The 20775-nt window shown below is 39.7% G+C and overlaps 1 protein-coding gene across 2 annotated transcripts in view; it reads right to left on the bottom strand.

The window, feature by feature from the left end:
• Window positions 1-385: 385 nt before the first annotated feature.
• The window catches only part of lrfn1 (leucine rich repeat and fibronectin type III domain containing 1), a 117266-nt gene continuing 96876 nt past the window's right edge, over window positions 386-20775 (bottom strand). For both annotated transcript variants that reach the window (XM_022211338.2, XM_051957844.1), the window contains exons 4-5: window positions 5050-6446; window positions 386-2308 (exon numbers count right to left, since the gene is read on the bottom strand). In XM_022211338.2, the coding sequence (XP_022067030.1) occupies window positions 1408-2308; window positions 5050-6425 (2277 nt within the window). In that variant the 5' untranslated portion in view covers window positions 6426-6446 and the 3' untranslated portion in view covers window positions 386-1407. The remainder of the gene's footprint in view (window positions 2309-5049; window positions 6447-20775) is intronic.

The following is a 20775-nucleotide window of genomic DNA, read 5'->3' as shown; positions in this document are numbered from 1 at the left end:
GCAAAATCTGACCCCATTTTCGAGGTCTAAAATTAGAACCTCAGAAAAACAAGTGCAGGATGCCATGCAGGCTCTCTGCTAATAAAGGTTATTAATGCATCCTCACTGCAGACTGACATTAATTAGGAACCATGCAGAGCTTTGTCTCCCCCTTGTGGAAGGCAACAAATCTTACAATCCTGGTAAGAATAGGTGGCTGTGTTTGAATTCAGCACTGTTGTCGTGTCCCTCGTCGTCCCACACCCGGCTTCACTCCGTAGACGCTGTGAAGCTTTCACCGAAGCCTTATAAATAGCACTCCAGGATCAAATATTTATCATCTCAATTCGTGTGTCCCTCCCCTGCACACTGCTACTCCTGCAGCACAAGAAGACAACGCCATTGATACAGTTAACCCACACAAAAAATTTAATACCCTTCGTGAGGGGATAAATGGTCCAAACTTTGACATACTAAATAGGGACAGGTGTGATGACACAGGTTTTTAATGTAAAAACTTGCAGCCAACACCCAAATGCTTTGTAAAAAGTCATGTGACATATGACTTACTTACTTACATAGTTAGTACACATACACCAAAGTTTTAATATACTTATATATGTCTTTTTTTGTTTGTTGTCTTTTATCTAGACCAGCCAGATACAGTACCGATTAATATACAGTCACATCTGGAACAATACCTATTTAACATCATACAGTCCGACTGTCAAAGAGGAATCCATGGCAGGTTTCCGCATCCGTCCCCACTAAGCTAACATTAGAAATCGGCATTTGTAAAATTCTGTTCCTTTTTTTAATTATTATTATTGTATAGACTGGTGGTGATACTTGTCCTTGTATCTCGTGTCTTCTGTGCAAAAGTTTTTTTTGTTTTTTCTTATTTCTGAAAGAAACCCAAAACATGATTGACATAACAGGATACCTGGCTGTTCACTTTACAGTTATGATTAAGTTTTTTTTCTTTTTCTTTTTTAACAATTAAACAGTCACATCCAAACGCCACACTCCCTTGGCATGTCACAGAAAAAGGAGAAAATTAAAAATCCAACGTAATGCCTCCCATTATCAAGGTGGGAGGCAATGATAGAGAGGAAGGTTTATGACTACAGTGAGCAGCATCCTCCATTCGTACATATTTTTTAATTATTTATTTTTTTTAGAATAAGGCACTGCTGCATAAAGAAACGACATGGCCAACAAACCTCTCAGGGAGTATGATGGGGAGCCAGGATGAAGGGAGACTGTGTTCTTTTCCAGCAACTCACAGAAAGTTTGCATGTGTAAGTAAATGTGCTTTATCATTTGCTGAGTGCAGGGAAAAGTGTGTCGTATGGCATGAAGACAGTTGTGTTTTTACATGTGTATGCTTTTGTGTGGCTGAGCCGTTTTTTGGCTACACTGCTTCCCTCAGACTGTGCTCTCAAGCATCCACTCAGTGCTGCTGAAAGTAACTCTCCTGTTGGCGAGCGGCGACGACTCCGTGTTGAGCTGGTTGGTGGACTTGTGCCACCTCGTCCTCGCTCTGCGTGGGTAACTATGACTCTGAAATATGGAGTAATCCCCACCGTCAAAAGAGAATCTGTGCCTAGTTCGTGCCAGCTCATTAGGGAGCAACCCCATGTTGGCCAGGGCACTCTTCTTGTCCTTGAGCCTGGGAGCCTCCTTGGTTCCAGCATTGGGGCCTATGAGACACAGGGACATGGTGGAGCCTGTCAGGCTGCTGTCCGTCTGTGTGTCCTCAGATGGGGGTCCGGAGCGCTGAGCATCCAGGCTGGTTCTCCTTTTCATCTTGTCTAGAGACAGTGAAGGCAGCTCCACCTCCAGGATGGCAGTGGTGGCACCTGGATCCTCCCTCTTCTCGCTGTCCACCCTCAACACCAGCGCCATGCACTCCTTGGGCGCCTGGGCTTCACGCTGGCCTTCGTCGGAAGGTTGCTTGGAGGCGGAGCGCTGGAGCCGCTGCTGGCTGCCGTTGGTCTGGGAGTGCATGCTGGTGCTGACCTTGGTCTTGCTGTCCTCTGGGCTGCTGTAGGCCTTGTAACGGATCATCAGGATGATGATGAACACTAGCACTGATGCAACAATTATACCACCGATAATGATGATCATAGTGCCTCCCAGGAACTGGCTGTGCATGAAGCGGCACTGGCTGACCTCACTGGCCGTGTGGAACTGCACACAACCGACCACACGTGTGGCCGTTAATGATGTGATGCCGTCGTCGTAAACTGCCAGCACGCAAAGGTCATACTCTCGGCCTGCCGCCAGATCATTGATTAAGAAGTTCTTGCTGGTAGATGGGATCATTCTGCGGAGAAAGGAAACAGCGTGGTGGTGAAGATGTGGAGGATTAATCATGAGAATTACAACGCCCACATATACTGATTTGCATAAGGTGTATTAAATCACACAAAGGTGCCAGTTCCACACAACAAAAAAGCAACAGAGCCACCAGTGATCCAGCATTAAATATCACTCATTCAGGGAGACAAACATAAAAAGCACCACACTTGATTAAAGTTGACTTATAAGAGAATATTTATATCATAAAATAGCTGTGAGATGTTATTCTAAGGGGTTTGTGTATAAAATGACAGCAAAGGTGATAAACAAGGCAGAAGAGGCTCACAAACATTGCACAACAGCTGCAGGCTGCAGGACATCTGACACATGATGTTAAGACAGTTTTGATGAGTGAATACCTAAGGTCACAGTTTGTTGGCAACAGGAAGATTACGCGACTCTAAATACGAAGGAGAAAGCCATTGTCTTCAGGTCAACATTGGCGTTAATATAATTAGAAGCTTGTTCCTTTTCCCTACAGGGGGACTTTGATGGTTATCATTTGTAGGTAATAATGTAGCACCTAAAGACAAAACAACACTCAGCTCCACGCTGAAACAGGATGAGAAAATTATACAAGAGAGCTACTCATTATATCTGATAAAGCCTCAGAAAAAAAAGAAAGTCAACCACCATTATTAACTCACTGCCTGAATTTACAAATTTTGAAATACATCACACTTTAATAAATTCAGTTTATTTGCGTCACATATTGCATCAGAAACACATGTAACTTGTTCACATATTTTCCGAAGGTCTGCAAATGTTAGTTTTACCTTGAAAGAGTGAACTCATTCTGCATAAAACATGAACATTTTTTAATTGTCACTAAGGGGTTACTCATTCTGCCATTTTCTCTTTTCAGTTGGATTACCAATTTGCATTATACTGTGACTCATGATAATCAGTTTGCCTACCTTGAAAACACACTTGTATTCCTCTACGTTTTTAACCAAAGCAGCGAGTTATTTTATAAGTACAATAAAGTACAAAATTATTTTCATGTTATGCCACTTCATACTAATACTCCACTACATTCAATTTACAGTCATGAGGTTTTCAGATGCTCCAACCTTCCAAACCATCTAAAATATATATATGTATATAGTGGTTAAAAATGCCTCAACCTCGACTCCACACATCATTAAAACACATCTGCACATGTTAACCATTTGAACCCAAAGCAGGGGAAGAGTATAATATAGTACAATATAGTAGAGTAGTGTAGAAGATAACATATGATTTTAAGATTTGATTTGGTGAAGTTTTACATCACAATGGCATATCACAGATGAGTAGTTCAAGCAAAGTCAGAAAGTTTGGAATTGGTTTTATCATGCAGAGGGCGTGGCAGACCAAGGCAGGGCAAACCTTGGACAGTCCTCCACTCCATCACTGGCTGAAACAAAGCGACAGAGAATCATGCATGTAGCTAATTTAGAATCACTAATTAACCCGTCATGCATGTCTTTGGATCCTGGGAAAAAAGGCAGTGCACCTGCAGAAAACCCACGCCACACAGAAAAGCTCCAGGCGATCAGCAGGTAGCAAACCCAGAACGTTTTGTCCTGACTGCTAATCACTGCAGCACTGTGCTGCCCTATTACTGGACTGCATTTTGCCACCCATCCTACTGCTCATTTGCACTAACTCTACTTACATATTTATATCTTTTGAGGATTTTATTTCATCTGTACATGGTGTGCCTTTTCCTATTTTTTATCTGTAGCTGGGAGTGACCCATCGAAATTTCGCTAGATGAAAACACAATGAAAGATTCTTGAATCTCGATGCTCACAATGTGCCCACTATTCCATTATAGTGTCAAAGGGAAATATTGATTAAACCAGTGATTTCTGACCATTTTGATTGGTGACACCTTACAAAAAGGTATTACTTGAGAAAACCCCCCCAAAAATCTAAAATTTCAGTCAGCTTGATTGTCTGTTCTACTACATGTGGACACATACAGACAACTGAAATTGATTAAAATTGAAATTGACCTTATTAATCCCCTCACAACCCTTCAGATGTATCCAGTGAGTCTTTAAAGGTGCCCCCATCTGAAAGGATTGTACTTGAAAAGTTCTTTTTTCTTTTTTACTAGTGTAGTTTTGCTATTTTTAACTTACAGTAATATGATCTAAATACATCATCCAACACTACAACTGAGCCTATCAACATCCAATCACACTCTGTATTGCTACCAATTATTGCTGTCGCTTGCTAATGATACAAAGAGTTACATGCAGAGAAATATTTGGCCCTTGTGTTACTGCTGTAGTTGTATTATGTTTTAACGATGCTGAAAAAAACATAATGCTCCTTTACAGTGCTGGACTCAATCTATTCGACTGCTTGCAACAATCTACAAGCACTCCATCAGAGAGTGGTAAATTTAATTACTGAAAATGCGAAGACAGTGTGCTGAAAGTGTACTGTACAATTTCTGCAAATAACAGTGCAATTAATGTGTTATAATTGATGGAAAAAGTCCTCCTCAGTTCACTCCCTTGACTACACTATAGGAGTTCTGCTTATTTTTGCACATACTTAATCATTCTGCATCTTTGGGATATGTCAATCTGCCATAATGGACTGTTGTGTCATTCAGCAGATGGTAACTCCAGATGTCTCACCTTTCCACATGTCCCTGCTGTACCACCCTTTTCTCCCACCATCCACCCCACCTCCACCATGGCTTACCTGTACACCAAAGTATCATCTGCTGTACTGTTGTACTGAATCTGGTACATCCTGATGCCGGGAATGTGGCGCTCGGACGGCCAGCGGATCACAGCCGAGGACGAGGTCAGCTCACTGACCATCACCCTTCTGTCCTGCTTGTCATAGCCCTTGGTGTCATTGCCAGATTTGGAGGAGGTGGTGATGTCTGAGAGACCAGGGTCCTCACGCATGTGGCCTGTGTTGTTAACAAACAAGGGTAAGGGGATCATGTTGATCTCAACAGCAGCTGTAGCGATGCCTGCGGCATTGGACGCTACACAATTAAATGCCCCGCTGTCCTTCAACGTGGTGATGAGAATATCAAGGGTGCCATTATCATAGAGGATAGTGCGGGAATTATTATGCACCAGCTTGCCGTCTGGTGACCGCCAATGAATATCCGGATCTGGATCACCCACAGCTTTGCATTTAAGAGTCACTCCCTGCCCCTCCATCACGTAGGGCTTAGTGGCAAGATGTTTGGTGATCAGCGGAGGCTCACAGATGAACTCCTCCTCCTGGATGGACCAGAAGTACTTGTCCATGAGGTGTTCTGGTGAGGCACAGGTCTCTAAATCGTCCTCCCTTGTCAGCCTGCGCAGCCACAGCAGCTCACAGTTGCAGTGAAGAGGGTTTCCGCCAAAACTCACGGCCAGTTTGGATGAGTCGGTGCCCTTGGCATCAGACAGGACCTGAGCGTGCTGGAACAGGCTATCTGGCGGCAACTTCTGCAGCCTGTTAGAGGTCATGTCCAGACGGACCAGCTTAGTGAGCAGTGTAAAAGTTCCCGCTCCAACGTGGTCAATCAGGTTGTGGTCCAATGCGAGTGAGTTCATGTTGATCATTCTGGCTATAGCTTCCCAGGGAAGGGTGCGCAGGTTGTTATTGGAAAGGTCTAAATCCTCTATGGTGGAAACAAACTCATCAAAGGAGGTGGGGGCCACGTGGTGGATCTGGTTGTTCCCGAGGATGAGGTGACGTAGGTTGACGAGGCCTTTAAAGTGGTCACTTTTTATAACGCTGAGGCGGTTTCCGTCCATGTGGAGCGCCCGCAAGGACCGCAGCCCAAGAAAGGCGTGAGGGGTGATCTGGCTGATGGTGTTTCGAGACAACGTGAGGTGGACCAAGCTGGTCATGTTGAAAAAGTCTTTCCTGCGGATGATGGTGATGAAATTGTCGGTGAGTCGCAGCTCGACAGTCTTGCGGTCGATGGTGGGGGGCACGAACAGCAGCCCGTTCTTAGCACAGAGCAGGGTCAGGGTGGGGGAGAGGTGCTGGCAGATGCACCGTCCAGGGCAGTTGTATCCCTTCACCAGAGCTGCACACAGCAGCATGCACAGAACCAGCCGGTCCATTGTTGATCAGGTTTCCAGGTCCTGTGTGTGAGACAGACAAAAGGAAAACAGGACAGAGACTGAGTAAAAAATAGGGATCTTTGAATTAATAAATAGGATCATAGCCTTTATGAGAGCCTGCTGCAAAAACTCTAGAATCTGACCAAGATAGCTGAGACTGCCAGCAAGGTATCAATCACAAAATGAAATGAAGCTTTTCTGAAATAATGGCACCTGGGATGATGAAAGGCTGTGCCAACGCTGTGAGAAGCACATGTCTCTGTAGCCTCTTAATGGAAATATCAGAATGTTTTTTTGTGCCACCAGGCTGCATCACCGCTGGACCGTATAATTTCTCGAATGATCACAGGGCAGTTTTCCTATATTAGGTAACCATGCCATGTGCATTTCCATCATGTAACAAGGCTTGCGTGTTTTTCTTGCCCTGGATTCCACATCAGGGTGGAGAATTAAAGGAAAAGGGCGCTTGTCAACAGTGCTCAAGGATTTTTTTAATTTTTTTTTTTTTTACAGAAACCTGTCATGTAAATCCCAGCAATGAAAAGTAAAAGTGAAAACAGTGGGGATGTATGTGGCTTGTTTTCAAGCGCATCCCATGGAGGCATTATTTGGTGATTCTTAGGTTTTAAGGATGCTCTGATACTCTGATTCCCATTTAGAGCTATTGATTTCAGTCTCAGAGAACACGCCTGTGGTGACAGGGGTAAAAAGTGATCCTTGGCTGTAATAACCATAAGAGACCCCAGTGGAGCACAAACAGTGATGTGCTGATGTCATACTGCCAGCGGTTTTACCCTCTTTGCCACTGATCTTGATTGCTGATGCCTTAAGCTTCACTGTTCATGAGAGATCCTGTAAATGTTGATGAAAGCGCCTCTCCAGTCATTGATGAAACCCCTAAGAACTCATTCCCGTGTACCAAAATGCCATATTTAGAAGTTTCTTCCATTAAAATTTTATACAAGAGAGCCTCAGCCATGGCATTGACTGCTTATTTTAACCAAGATGTGTCTTCCAGCAGTTAAAAAAAACACCATATGGACATGTCAACAAGGTAAAAATAAAAATAAAAAAAACACCATGGGGGGTCTTTATGTAAAAGGAATGGCACCTGACTTTTACATTTCTACACTGAAGAAAGGCAAATGTTGGACCAGCTTTAATGAATTAGTATAATTGGTGACATGCAGTTGAATCAAGTTAATCTAAATTAAGTAAATCAAAGACATTAATGACACTAGCTTGAATTCGACATACTTAAATTATTTGATTTCTCGCAAATGAGCATTGCTGCAAATTAATGTTAAGGCAAGGCAACATAAAAATTCCAATTTTTCCAACTTAAGTGTTTTCTTTATCCAAACACAAAATTAAAAAAAAAACATCATGATTTTGCTTTTTCTCTCTCCTTTTACTATACAGTACCGCATACATCCTCCATCTCACATATCCACTGTTCATATTGTTTATACTGTTCATTCTCTGTATATGATGCATATATTTCATATTGTTCACACTGTTTACACTGCTCATACTGCCATTTGTCTCTGCAGATATATTATTGACATCTACTGCTGTTATATTTATATACTGTGTGTTTGTACCACTCTGTCCATAATGTTCAATATGTTTATGCTTTACACACCCACATTGTACAGAATGCACTTTACTGCTGCTTTTGTGCTGCTGATTAGATGCTAAATGACATTTAGTTGTCTTAACGCTCCGTGCAATGAATCTAATCCAATCTAAGCTTTACTTTACTCTGTAATCCTATTGGAAGAAAATGGTGATCAAGTTGCAGCAGAAAAATTGAAGAAAGAGAGTCATGACGTCAGATGGAGTGTTAAAAGAGCAGTAAACCTAACGATTGAACTTCTGCTGAAATTAGAATACCAATTTAAAGGGGGAAAATGGTAATTTCGATTAGAAAGAATCCACAAAAGTAATCTTCACCAAAGCAGAAAGACAAATGGCATTCATTTGAAACAGCACTTTACTTTGACTGGAGCTCAAATACATTTTTTTACAGTGCAGGTTTAGAGATTCACACAAATGGTGACCCATCCTGACCAGACACACAATGTCAATCAGCAGCAACGTCTCTTTTATTTAGTGGACCACAGTCATAATTGTAATTGATTCAGGAAATAGCTGGCTGTGGATTTTAGTCATGAAGAATGTCTGTTTTTCAACCATTTGTGAAGCTTTACTCAATTTGTCATGACTAATTTTAGAGCCCCTTTATCTGTGTTGCACCATGTTGAAGAGGTGCCGACGTCCTTAGCACCGCTGATTTTGTCCCCCATTGTGCCAACAGCAAAAGCATCTAATGCTCACAGTACCAATAGCCCTAAATTAAATTTGATTGAAAAATGCCTGTGGTAAAATTCCTGGAATATTTTAAATGCCACATGTCAAAATTCATTAAAAAAAAGTATGAGCCGCACGCTTTTCCTCCATCTCTAGCATAGTCCTTGTCCATATGCTTTGCACAAAGGCTGTTCTTTGCACACCTTGGACTTGATCTGATGAGAGTTGTTGTGCGAGCTCAAAATAGTGAGAAGTCTGACATTGCACGAGATCTTCTGTCATTTTACATCAACCCCTGTTGCATTTGTCAGCCAGCAATGAAAATTCTCAGTTGCTTTTCCCCTTCATTGTCTTGCACACACACACACACACACACACACACACGTGCACGCTCACATGCACACGCGCACACTGCTGGCTGGCTGGCTGGCTACTGTCTGACAGACAACAGGGCACCTCGTTAGCTATGAAATGCTGCTGTCCAATCACAGCACTCATTAAAATATGGGCTTGTATGATGTCACTTTCTGAGGGAAGAGGAACAGTTTGAAGCACAAGTTCAAACCTGTGTGAAAGTTTATCAAAGCCTTCTGATCAGAATTACTTCGACTTTATACTGCATTACATTAGACCATTAGACGGCATTTAAAAGAGACACTGAACTCAGACTTGTGCTTGGTTTGCGCTTACACCTCCACCTCTCTCTCCTTGCACCAATTCTGCAAGCTGAGCCACAACTTCCAATTCCAAGACAGAGCAATCAAAACAGAATGCACACCCAGTCATTTTCTGTGATCAGTCACATTTATACCGAGGCTTAACTACCTCCTTGTGCAAAAACACAGACTTGGTGGTACACTGTGTGAGAACATTTCCAAGCCCCCTAGAGAGAATTTATTTATTTAGCAACGCTCCTTTATTGTTGGCAGCAGAGTGTGACCGCCTTGTCTAAATTAATTCTTCAAATTCCATTTTTAAAGACACCGGGAAAGCTGAAACTATGCACCAGGCTGTGCGGATCATACTTTCCATGTAATAGATTCCCATGCGAGTGCAAGTAGCACCAGTTAATTTCAATATAATAGTGACCTTGCTTGATTGTTTTAGTATTCAGATGCTAACTAGGCCACAAAGCTCATGGTTTCTCAGAAGACCATCTGTGCCAGAGCATTTCCTGCCACACCGTCGAGGATACTCTATTGATCTTTCAGCATCTCAAGGAGGGGGAAAAACTTTGTTGCCACGGCAACTCTGGAGGAGAATATAGGTCTTTGAATTGCATTAAGATGATGTTGAGCTCCCCAAAAAGGCTCCAGTCTTAATGGGTGCTGAGAAGGTAAGAAGGGACATGAACAGATGTGTGAATGGCCAAGTGAATTAAAGAGAAAAGGGCAGCTCCGCCTCACATTTTCTGTCTTTGGTTTATTGCTTAATATTAGCAGCGGCCACTGAATCGATGTGAAGACAGCAGGAGAGAACAAGGTGAACTGGAGTTCAGGTTTGTTTTTGTGTCCAGTTATGCCAGAGAACACAACCTTTCTTAGGGGATTACTTAGATGGATTATTTGGGCACATGCACTGTTAATTAAGAATGGCTTGTTCAGGAACTAAATCTGCTACAACTCAAAATGAAAGACACAAAAATCAAGAAAATCATACATTTACATACGTCCATGCAAACAATGGTGTAGCTGATGACACACGAGCTATGTATGTAAATATATATCAACACATAAATATGTTACAGGCTGCATACAGTTTCCAGTGCAGTAAATTAAAACCTACCTGTACTTGTAAACCCCACTTAAAGTTTGTCATTATTTCTTTTTGCATGTAGGAAGGTGAACGTTATAATTCATCATAATTAATATTCCAAGATTTGCAACCTCCAAGCCACCCAAGAGTGAACCTGGCATTCAACACTATGCTAAGGTTTTCTAAATCTGGATCCATCCCACGCTCTAAAATCCATCAAACTGCCTTTGACACCAATAATTGGCCACAAACGGCTGAACTACTACTTGACTGGATGTTAGAAAACCTGCATACATGTATGAAACCACCAGAATCACAGATCTGAACTGGAGAAAAACGTGAAATATGGATAGAAATTCAGCAAGTGTCAAAAATAGGTGCTGGTGCAATACACCCTATTTTTTGACTGTTCTATTAGAATTAATACATATTTCTAATGAAAATACTTAGGATTTAAGGTTTATAGGAATCCCAAAGACTGAAAAATTACAGGAAGTAATACTGTTATTCTCAAATTCCCTAGTTTCATTATCTATAATAATATTAACTATCAGCTAATGCAAAGTCAAATTAAAGTTTTACTGCAATTGTGTTTTTATTTAATTCTCTATCTATAATGCGGCTTAAAATGCATATCAGAATTAGAAAATTCAGTGTCTATGAAAGCAAAGTAGCTCTCCCCATGGACACTAATGACTGATGACTCATCTGTATTAGAGGTGCGTTTGAGTAGGTGGAAAAACAAGCATAAATAATAGGGGAAAAAAACTTCATGTAAATGCTGGAGGGTTTTGTGAGATAACAAGCTGCTCTGTGCATTACGGTTAGCACCGATGCCGGAGAGACCTGTTTGCAACTTGTGGTGTTGCCAACAGTGACGACAGTTGCGTAGGGAAGGTAATCCAGCAGCAGGAGGTCAGACAACTCCTTTAGGGGGAAAGGCAAGGTTAGAATTTTACATTATTCAATGTTCATGAGATATTTCATCAGCTTAGTCCTTGTACATTAAGCCTTAGTTAGTGCGTATTTTAATGGATGGCCATTTTAATAAAGTATCAGAATCTGGCATGTCATTTCCCTACACTCCCTTCTATCTCTCAGATAAAGTCAAAATGGTCAGAAAATAATGTAAAAGCCAAAATGGTGTCACATAAACACCCCAAACTTATGTAAGCAGCTGAGAAAGACATCCAGATATGCACACTAACAGCTACAGGTAATGATTATCTTTAGTGTAAAGTTACCTGTCAGTCATTTCCTTGATTAATAGATTAGTTGCTTGGTAATTAAAATGCTGGAAAATGCAGATTAGTGTTTCTCAAAGCCGAAAATGAGGTCTGCAGATGGCTTGTCACCCAAAGATATTCAGTTTAAAGAAAAGAAATCGAAAAATATTCAGACTTAGGAAGTCAGAATCAGAGAATTTGGACTATCTTGTCTATTAAATAATAAGGTAAGGAAAATAATCACAATGAAACCAATTAATCCATCCATTATCTGTACACAGCTCAATATTCATTTGGGTTACAGGGGGGCTGGAGCCTATCCCAGCTGAGTCAGGCGAAGGCAGGGGACACCCTGGACAGGTCACCAGTCTATCACAGGGCTCCATATACAGACAAACAATCACAACCGCATTCATACCTACGGACAATTTAGAATCACCAATTAACCTCAGCATGTTTTTGGACTGTGGGAGGAAGCCGGAGTACCCGGAGAAAACCCACGCATGCACAGGGAGAACATGCAAACTCCATGTAAAGAAAGATTCCAGGAAGGAAGGGACGCGAACCAGGGATCATCTAGCTGCAAGGCCAAAGTGCTAACCACCATCCACTGTGTAGCCCGTAATCAATTAACCAATTAGTATCGACTACTACATTTCTAGTATCATGACATCGCTATGTTGTCTGTCTAAATGGATCAGGCTTCATATACACACAGATGTGATCATTAAATGACTAACATAATCAGAGAATTCACTCATCATATTGACAGACTACAGCACAATTGTGCACAAGGCATGTACACATGAGCATGTTATGACACACAGCCGCCCACGCACGTACACAGGAGAATACACGAAGAAAAATAACTGAGTAGCTTCACATCACACGTTCACACAATCAAAACATAAAGAACAGCAGAAAAAAAGAAAGAAAAAAAAGCAAGTCCTAAAGAGAAAATAACAAAGAGGAGAATAAATTAACACCACAAGTGCAATTTTCAGCTCGGTGTTCTGGCTCAGATTGGTACTAGAGAGAGTGTGTGTGTCCGTATGAACAAAAGATAACCTCTGCTGCTATGCTCTTGATGTGTCGCACATTCAGGATAGAGATGTGTTAAAAAAAACAAAAAAAACAAACAAACAAAAGCAGGTATCTTCTCAATAATCTAGCTGCACACTTAAAAAATGACTAAAAATAAGAGCGTCCTGAAGACTGAAGCAGGAGTAAAATAGAAGCCGAAAGCAGACCGTCTCAGACAGCTTGTCCTATTTCTGACGCTGTAGCTCCTTCCTGCTGGTGCATTCTTAACACCATCCAGTTAACACGTTACGCAAGGCGTGCAGCTGCGAGGATCGTCTTTGCAATGTTGAAGAAAGTCATGAAATCAACACGCTCGGCTGTCAGTCTTTATCTAAGCAGCCACAGGCCACGAGAGAGAGCTTCTACACCTTGATTCATCGGGTGTTTTAATTAGGACATCCACAAATTCTCCAGGACATTCTCATAATAAAATAACCGCACAGAATTAAAGGTTTCACCAACTCGGAATATCTCATAATTCACACAACTGTCACATGAAGCAAACACACACCAAAGTAGTGTCCTCTTAATAATTGTCCTCTGTGGCAATAATACACATGAATTTTAACTACCATCATTAAACTGTACAGAAATGTGGAATTACCTGTCGAGCTACATTCGCTCCAAATGAAATATGGCCTGTTTGATATGAGATCATAACATGGCTTCATTCTAGAGGGCGGTTTTCCTTTAGATCTTTGTGGGTTTTTCTGTAGTGATTGAGTTTTTTTTTAAAGACAAAATAGGATAAAACGTTATTAGCCCCAAAGGAAATTCTTGTGCCAGACATTGCTCAGAAAAAACAAACAACATAACTTTAGAAATGCAGTTCCTAAAAGTAGAAAGCAAGAAGATATGAGCACTGTACATTACTGAAATAAAATAAGCTAAAATAAGGCTTGAATAGAAAAATATAAAGCAATGCTGGCAATTATACTGAGGTTATAAGTAATATCATACATGATAATGAAATAATATGAAATTAATATTGCACAATACATAAACATTGTTGTTTGATACTGACCGATGTGGGATTTTGCTTATTATTATAATTATAAGAAAGGCTGATAGCCAATACTTGGAACATGTGTGCATAACCTGTAATCTTTTAACAGCATGTGATTGCAGAAAACCTGTCAGTCATAACTAGGCTTCTTCATTAAATGGGTGGTTATAACTGATTATGTAAAATAGAAACAGAAGTGATTAAATTAGGACACTCGCCTCTGTTTATCTCAGATTCATTAGTTTGTCTCCTGCACTTACATCCGCTGTTCTTCTCTATTTTCTTAATCTTTCACTGTTCAATCATTTTTATACCCACTAAACTCCATATCTTTAGGATTATTAATTATTTTCTTTCAGACTCTGTTTCAGGGTAATTTGTGGCTGGCTTCCAATTTAGCCGCTAGGCATTAGCGTAGCCTAAGCCACTGTGAGAGAAGCTCATTTCCTGGTTTGTGTTTCTTGTTCAGTCTTTGCTGGTTGAGAGACATTTCCGTGGCCGTAGAGTGATGACAGACAGAGAGAGGTGACTGCATCAGACCTGAAGTACAGCACTCAAATAATCAATAATTAGCCAATCAGAATATTAATATCAAAAATGCAAAATATTGGCCAGGTCAATAATCATGAATGATCTGATTTAAAGTTGATTCTTAATTATTGTACAAATTCACATTTTAAAATCTTAAAAGAGATAGTTGTACAACTGTAAAGTAAAGCTAGTTTTGTTGCTGTTCTTTATGTGATATTGAACCAGGTTTGGAACAGACAAAACAAGAAGTTTAAAGACATCTCATTTGTCTTTTTGGTAAGAAGCTTTATAGACATTTATGGCAGGTATTTTCCACTATTTTATGGGATTCTGTAAACCAGAACAACATGCAATGTGAAGAAAATAATGTGCAGTTCACAATTACTATACAAAGTTAGCTGAAGTATATTTTCAATGTGACATTGAAGCGACTGTAAACAAACAATGATACGGTCTGTTTTTACCTTTCGAAAAACATCTGCCCAGAACTGGGGACATTTTCTGGACATGACTTTGTCAGGAAAGCATAAATGCCAATTAGACGGTGCAGGCAGTGAACTGCGAGCTGCCCTTGTGCCACTCTTGTCAGGATTCAGGCATAATTATTGACAGTCTGAGTTCACTGGAGTCAGCTCTGTCTCCACCAGTGGACGCCTAAACCGAGGCTGCACAGCCCGGGGGATTTCTGGTCGCATTTCATCGAGGCGGGTGGAGGTGGCAGCGGTGGGTGTGGAGGAGGGTGTCGTGGCAATGCATTTACATATTATAATTATGTCCTCGTGCAAAGGCAGTCTTCTCAATTACATCCCATTTAAAACTTTCAATGAAGAAGAACAGAGGAAACAAAAACCACTGTGGCTCCATAAACTTTAATTGTAAGAGCTTTCCTAAACAAGACGGAGAACATTAGGATCACACTGGCGGCGCACGAGGCCAGTCATGCACGTCAATTACTGACTGAACACTCGGGTGATTGACTGTTAGCCTTTACCTGCTACCTGTTCTTTTTAATTTGAATAGCGCTCCTCACAGATATAATCAAGCCTCAGTAGCTGCTTCTGCAATTACAAATTACTGCAACATAAATAACCGTACTTTAAAAATTAAATGGTGAACGTTAGAACAACAAAAATATCAATTAATTAAGACGGTTTGGTAGATTACTATTCCAGACGGCAGTGGTGTACCCTTGAGTATTATCTATCAAATGGTAAGCAACATTTATTTACATATAAAAAGGAGATGAGTGGAGGACATACATTTAGTTATTGGTAGCTTTACCTAAAAAAGAAGGAAAACTTCTGAAATCTGGGTATGATAGCAAACAGTATTTATCCTAATTTCCCAGATGTATTTGTAGTTTTCATCTCGTTTGAAAAACTTCTCAAAACTCAGTATACTGTCATAGAAAACCAGAAACTAAAATCAGGATTTTTTTTGATTTTTTTTTTTAAATTTTGGCTTCATAAATCATTCAAACGGCTGACTGACAAATTATTTTAGCAGCACCTCATGATTTCTTTACATCACACAGTCTGAACAAATAATCGTACTATGCAGTGCTCCCTAAATATATCATGCCACTCGAATAATCAAAGTGTAAATTATCCTAATTTGCATGAATGTCATGCAAACGCTCTCCTATGTGGAGTGATTGTTTCTTGCTTTTTAAGTCTCACCACCCACATACTACATCCCTGCACAGAATGCTGATTACAGTAGGTTCACTGTATTCTGCACTGAAATAGTCACACACTGATCACAAACACCAAAAGATGCATAATGGATATATTAGGCATGGTGTTGTTCCTGTCAATCCCCTTTATGCACAAATTGAATCTACAATTGAGCAATGAAAGGAAAAAAAATGCATTCTATCTGTTAGTTGTCATGATTAACAGAATAAACAGGACAATGCACTGTCCTCTCATTTACAATGGCCACTTGCATACTTTAGATTGGCTGTGAGAGGTTTGCAGAGCTTCACAATGTGTGAAGAACACTGCAGCTGTTATGACTAAAATGAAGTGGTTCATGTTTAATGGTATCAGAAAATGCAGAAATATTCAAATCTTTGCTTTCAATGGACGTATCAATGCTACTTAATGCCAATTATCTGTAATAAGGAAAAATCTGGGATGCAAAACCTCAATTAAGTAAAAGCACAGAGGTGATAATGAAAGAAATTACTCAAGTAGCCCTGTCAGTGATACATTATTATATACCATGTGTTGCTATTATAAATTTAATGTACAAACATGCACAGAAACAAGTAACTATGGTGTCAAATAAATACAGTTAAGTAAAAAGTACAGTATTTCCAGTACAAGGTTTGAAGAACACTGCAGTGATTATGACAAAAATGAGGTGTTTCATGCTTAATGGTATCAGGAAAGGCAGAAATATTCATATTCTTTCATGTATCGATGCTACAATATGAAAATATTCTGTTTTAAGGAAAAGTATCGGAGTCAATAATAGGATTCAAATAAAATGAATGAAAAAAATGTACTCAAAGTGTCTCTGTCAGTGATATATGATTATATACTATTAATTTACTGTATAAACATGCACAGAAACAAGTAACTATAGGTGTCAAATAAGTGCAGTTAAGTAAAAAAGTGCATTATTTCCAGTGTAGTATTAAGTAGCAGAAAAATTAAAGCGCTCAAGTAAAGTACAAGTAACTCAAATTTTCCATTTGCCACTGCTGAATGACATATATAACCAGCAAATTTCAACTCAAGTTAAACTCAACAAAGCATTTTCGCTTTACAAACTTCAAAACACGACACCTGAATCTGCTATAATATAAAAAGCCAACACTCCTTTGTGATTGCAGAAACTCAGCCTAAATTTGCTCTTTTTTTGGAGCCATTTTAAGAGGTAGTATGTTCTGGCATCAACAAACAGCTCAACAATACACAGTGTGGCTGCTCCTCTTTTCTTCATGTCGCAGCTTCACTGACACCTTCCAAGAGATTGCAGCACTACAGTCGACATATTCGTCAAGAAAAAAAGAAGAGAAAAGAAAAAGAGGAAGCGCAGACAAACAAGCCAAGATAAAAGCAGGAGCTGCTTGCAAACAATGAGGGGATAGACAGTGATTCTGAATGACATCCATCTTATGGGATTTCTATTTCTAGGCTTAGTTATTTTGAAATCCAACAAGGGTCAGTGACAAAAATTGGTGATTTAGAAACGCTGGAGCAGCATGATTGTCTCTTCTATATGTACTCTGGGCATATGGTGACAGTTTTGTTATTTCCACTCTGATGCATGCATGTTTGTCCTCTACTCTTATCATTTTACTCACTGATGTGCTGCTTTATTTTATTCTTGTCTTCCTGTTCCTCAGCAGAGTGGCTTCGTGGCCTGATCGCTCTGTGTAGACAAGCTGAATAGGCCCTCTAGAATTGGTGCCTTATGGTGCCACTTTGTGCTACAGGCATGCTGAGGAATCCACACTTGGTTTCAAATCCTCCTCCCAAGGCTCCTATACTGCATTGATCCTGCTCTGTATGTACCCTTGCTAGGTATTATGCATGCCTGTTACGTGCCTCTCTGCCACCGCAGACTCTAGTGAAGAGCTGATTTACACTCCGGAGAGAAAATGTATCAAATGGCTGAACTTAAAACCTTTTTTTCTTGGTCGAAACGCACTATATCCATTTTAAAACAAGACAGCCATGCACTGATCTGTTATTTATTTCACATAATGAAGCTGGAGGACTAACCTGCTTGTTCAGTATTAAAGGGGCTTTTTCTGCAACAAACAATGTGGACCATCTGTTCAATCACACAATCAAATTATCAAGAATTCCTTTGAATCAAGTGTAGCAGCTACAATAAGGCAAAGATCTGGATTTTCTTCACACAAACACTGTGACAGGACAAATATTTTGTCTCCGAAATTTACATCACTTATACCTTGGATTATTAGATTAATGTTGGTCATTAAAGTGGCTCAACTACTGGGCGGATCACCAATGCATTTTGTACAGGTATTCATGGTTTTTAGACGATGTTTCTTTTTGACTTGACAACTATGAATGTGATATTTGTCATTTTAAGTCAAACTATTGGATGGATTACCATAAACTTGGGGACAACATTAATATTTTACTAAGGAGGAATTATAATAACTGCGGTGATCCTTGAAGTTTTACTGTATAGGCATTTCCTTCGACTTCTGCTGTGCTTTGTGTTTAGAGCTAATTAGGAAGCATGTTAAACTAAGATGATGAATCCAGTAAACATCACTACTGTAAGCACAGCCTTGTAAACCTAAAGCACTGTGCTGCTCCAGTAGATGTATACGACCCCATTCATCATTCTGTAAGTCAAACACAAAAGTAAATATCCAATATGCACCTTCTCCTTTCTGAATACAGTATCTTTCAATTAACAGAAACAATTGAGATTTATTACCAGCAAGATCCACATGAACAAATGTACTGTAATAACACGGCGCAATAATGGAATATTCATAAAGCTCTAATTGATATAGAGGACAGTGTCCCAAAATCACTCAAGGCTATAATGCTTCCCAGCGTGTGCTACAACCTTCGAATGACTGCATGTGATCCACCAACTGCAGACAAATAATGAACTGCACAGCTTCCATTTGACACACTTCATAGGAAAGCCTGTGCAAAGCAGGTTTAGCACTTTTGACAAATATATACTGAAGGTTTCACTAATCCTATTTCTGTGCCAAATAAAGCACCTTGCAATGTCAATACATACAGAGTGGCAGCGGGGCAGTAAATTCACAGAGAGTGTGGATTTATCTACAGTTGGCTTTGTACCAGGAGAATGAATTAAAGCGAACACTTGCTGCACTTCATCACCGACTGGTCATTATGCACCAGTCACTTTACGTTTACTGCGACTGGATTCTGGGCACCAGTTGCTTGTGTACAAGTGTAATTAGTGGATGTGCATTTGTTTACTTGCATGTTTCCAAAGTACTGATGTTGTTTCACTTTTTTTTGGGTGCAGCATGAAGATGTAGGGACACACTAGTGTTTCTCATGTATTTCTTAGATGTAATCCTTAAACTGCAGAGCTGGATTAACCCAATATGGGGTCCCAATATTCTGTGGTTTCACACTGAGCCACTGCCCAGAGGCCCAGAAACGAACCAGCCTCAGGGTTCACAGCGTGTCAGCTCATTATCTGATAAAACGCAAATTTATTTAGAAATATGCAACGTGTGAGCACATTGTAAAAAGATGTGTTTTTCAAAGTAATTTTTTTCCAAACAGCTTGCGGTTTCTTTACAGATTTTCCCTGTTTTGTTAAATTACTGATATTACCTAGAAAATCACAGAAAAAGTCATCATACGCAGACCAAAAGTGCAAATAATGTCCACACTAAATATCTGTATTTATACAAATGATAATTTGTTCTTTTACAATGTTTGATTGTAATATTCCACAATTTTTACAATATTTTAATCAGCAAAAAATATCATTGTTACATTTTTTCCATTATTTGAAAGAAACAATATGTACATTATATTATTTGTACCTAGAAACTTAACAGAAAGAGGTATTAATTGCTAAACTGTCCATAGTGTCCACATCAAACAACTCTGTATTTAATTCTGTCTAAAATGATTTTACAAAATGCTATACTATATTTAAATCAGCTAGAATTTGCTGTTATTTTTACCATAGTATATTTCACTAATCTGGCTTTCTGGCACGTTTGCTGCCAGATTTTCTTTTTTTTCCTTTTTGTACAATGCACAGTGTCAACTATAATATAGCAGGTAATAAACCAATATTTTTAATTTCACCATCAACACTAGGATTTGTGCATGCACAACTATCACACTAAAGAAAATGCAGTGTGAACTTTCCACATCATCATGTTAGAACATTTTAGACTTCTTATACAAAACTATAAATTGCATGGTTCTCTTTTTCCATGACCAATTTACTAGAGAAGGCTGTCTAATGTAACATTATTTATTCTTGGATGCACTGAGGGTTTTTTTTTTTGGAAACTTTATTAACACAGACCAAGATGCAGTGTTTGTTGACTTCAGGCTCCACGTGTGCACAGCAAAATGATTGAGAATGGGAGGGAAATACCGGAAAGATAGATTTGATTGTTAAAAGAAAACCAACATCAATTCTATGGAAATATTTCAGCAGCAGAGATGATGCTGACCTAAAACAGGTACTTTGTAGTCACCGTTTTGTTTAAATCAGTGCCGCAAAGCTCTGTGTGAGCGCAAAGTCAGATTTGAACGCCATCCAGAGCAAAAAACTATTTCACATGCCAGTGTTACTCCACATGAGAAAAGTCCCAAACAGCAAAGAGAACTCACTAAAGTGACAAATTTTCACCCTTCAAAAGACCCGATAATTAGTTACCAAAAAGAGTTTTAAAAGCATGATTCACTCGTCTAACAAGCAACAT

The sequence above is a fragment of the Acanthochromis polyacanthus genome, chromosome 13 (genome assembly GCF_021347895.1).
Source record: "Acanthochromis polyacanthus isolate Apoly-LR-REF ecotype Palm Island chromosome 13, KAUST_Apoly_ChrSc, whole genome shotgun sequence".
NCBI lineage: Eukaryota > Metazoa > Chordata > Actinopteri > Pomacentridae > Acanthochromis > Acanthochromis polyacanthus.
The sequence above is the reverse complement of the archived record's forward strand: the minus strand, read 5'-3'. Positions and strand labels throughout refer to the sequence as shown.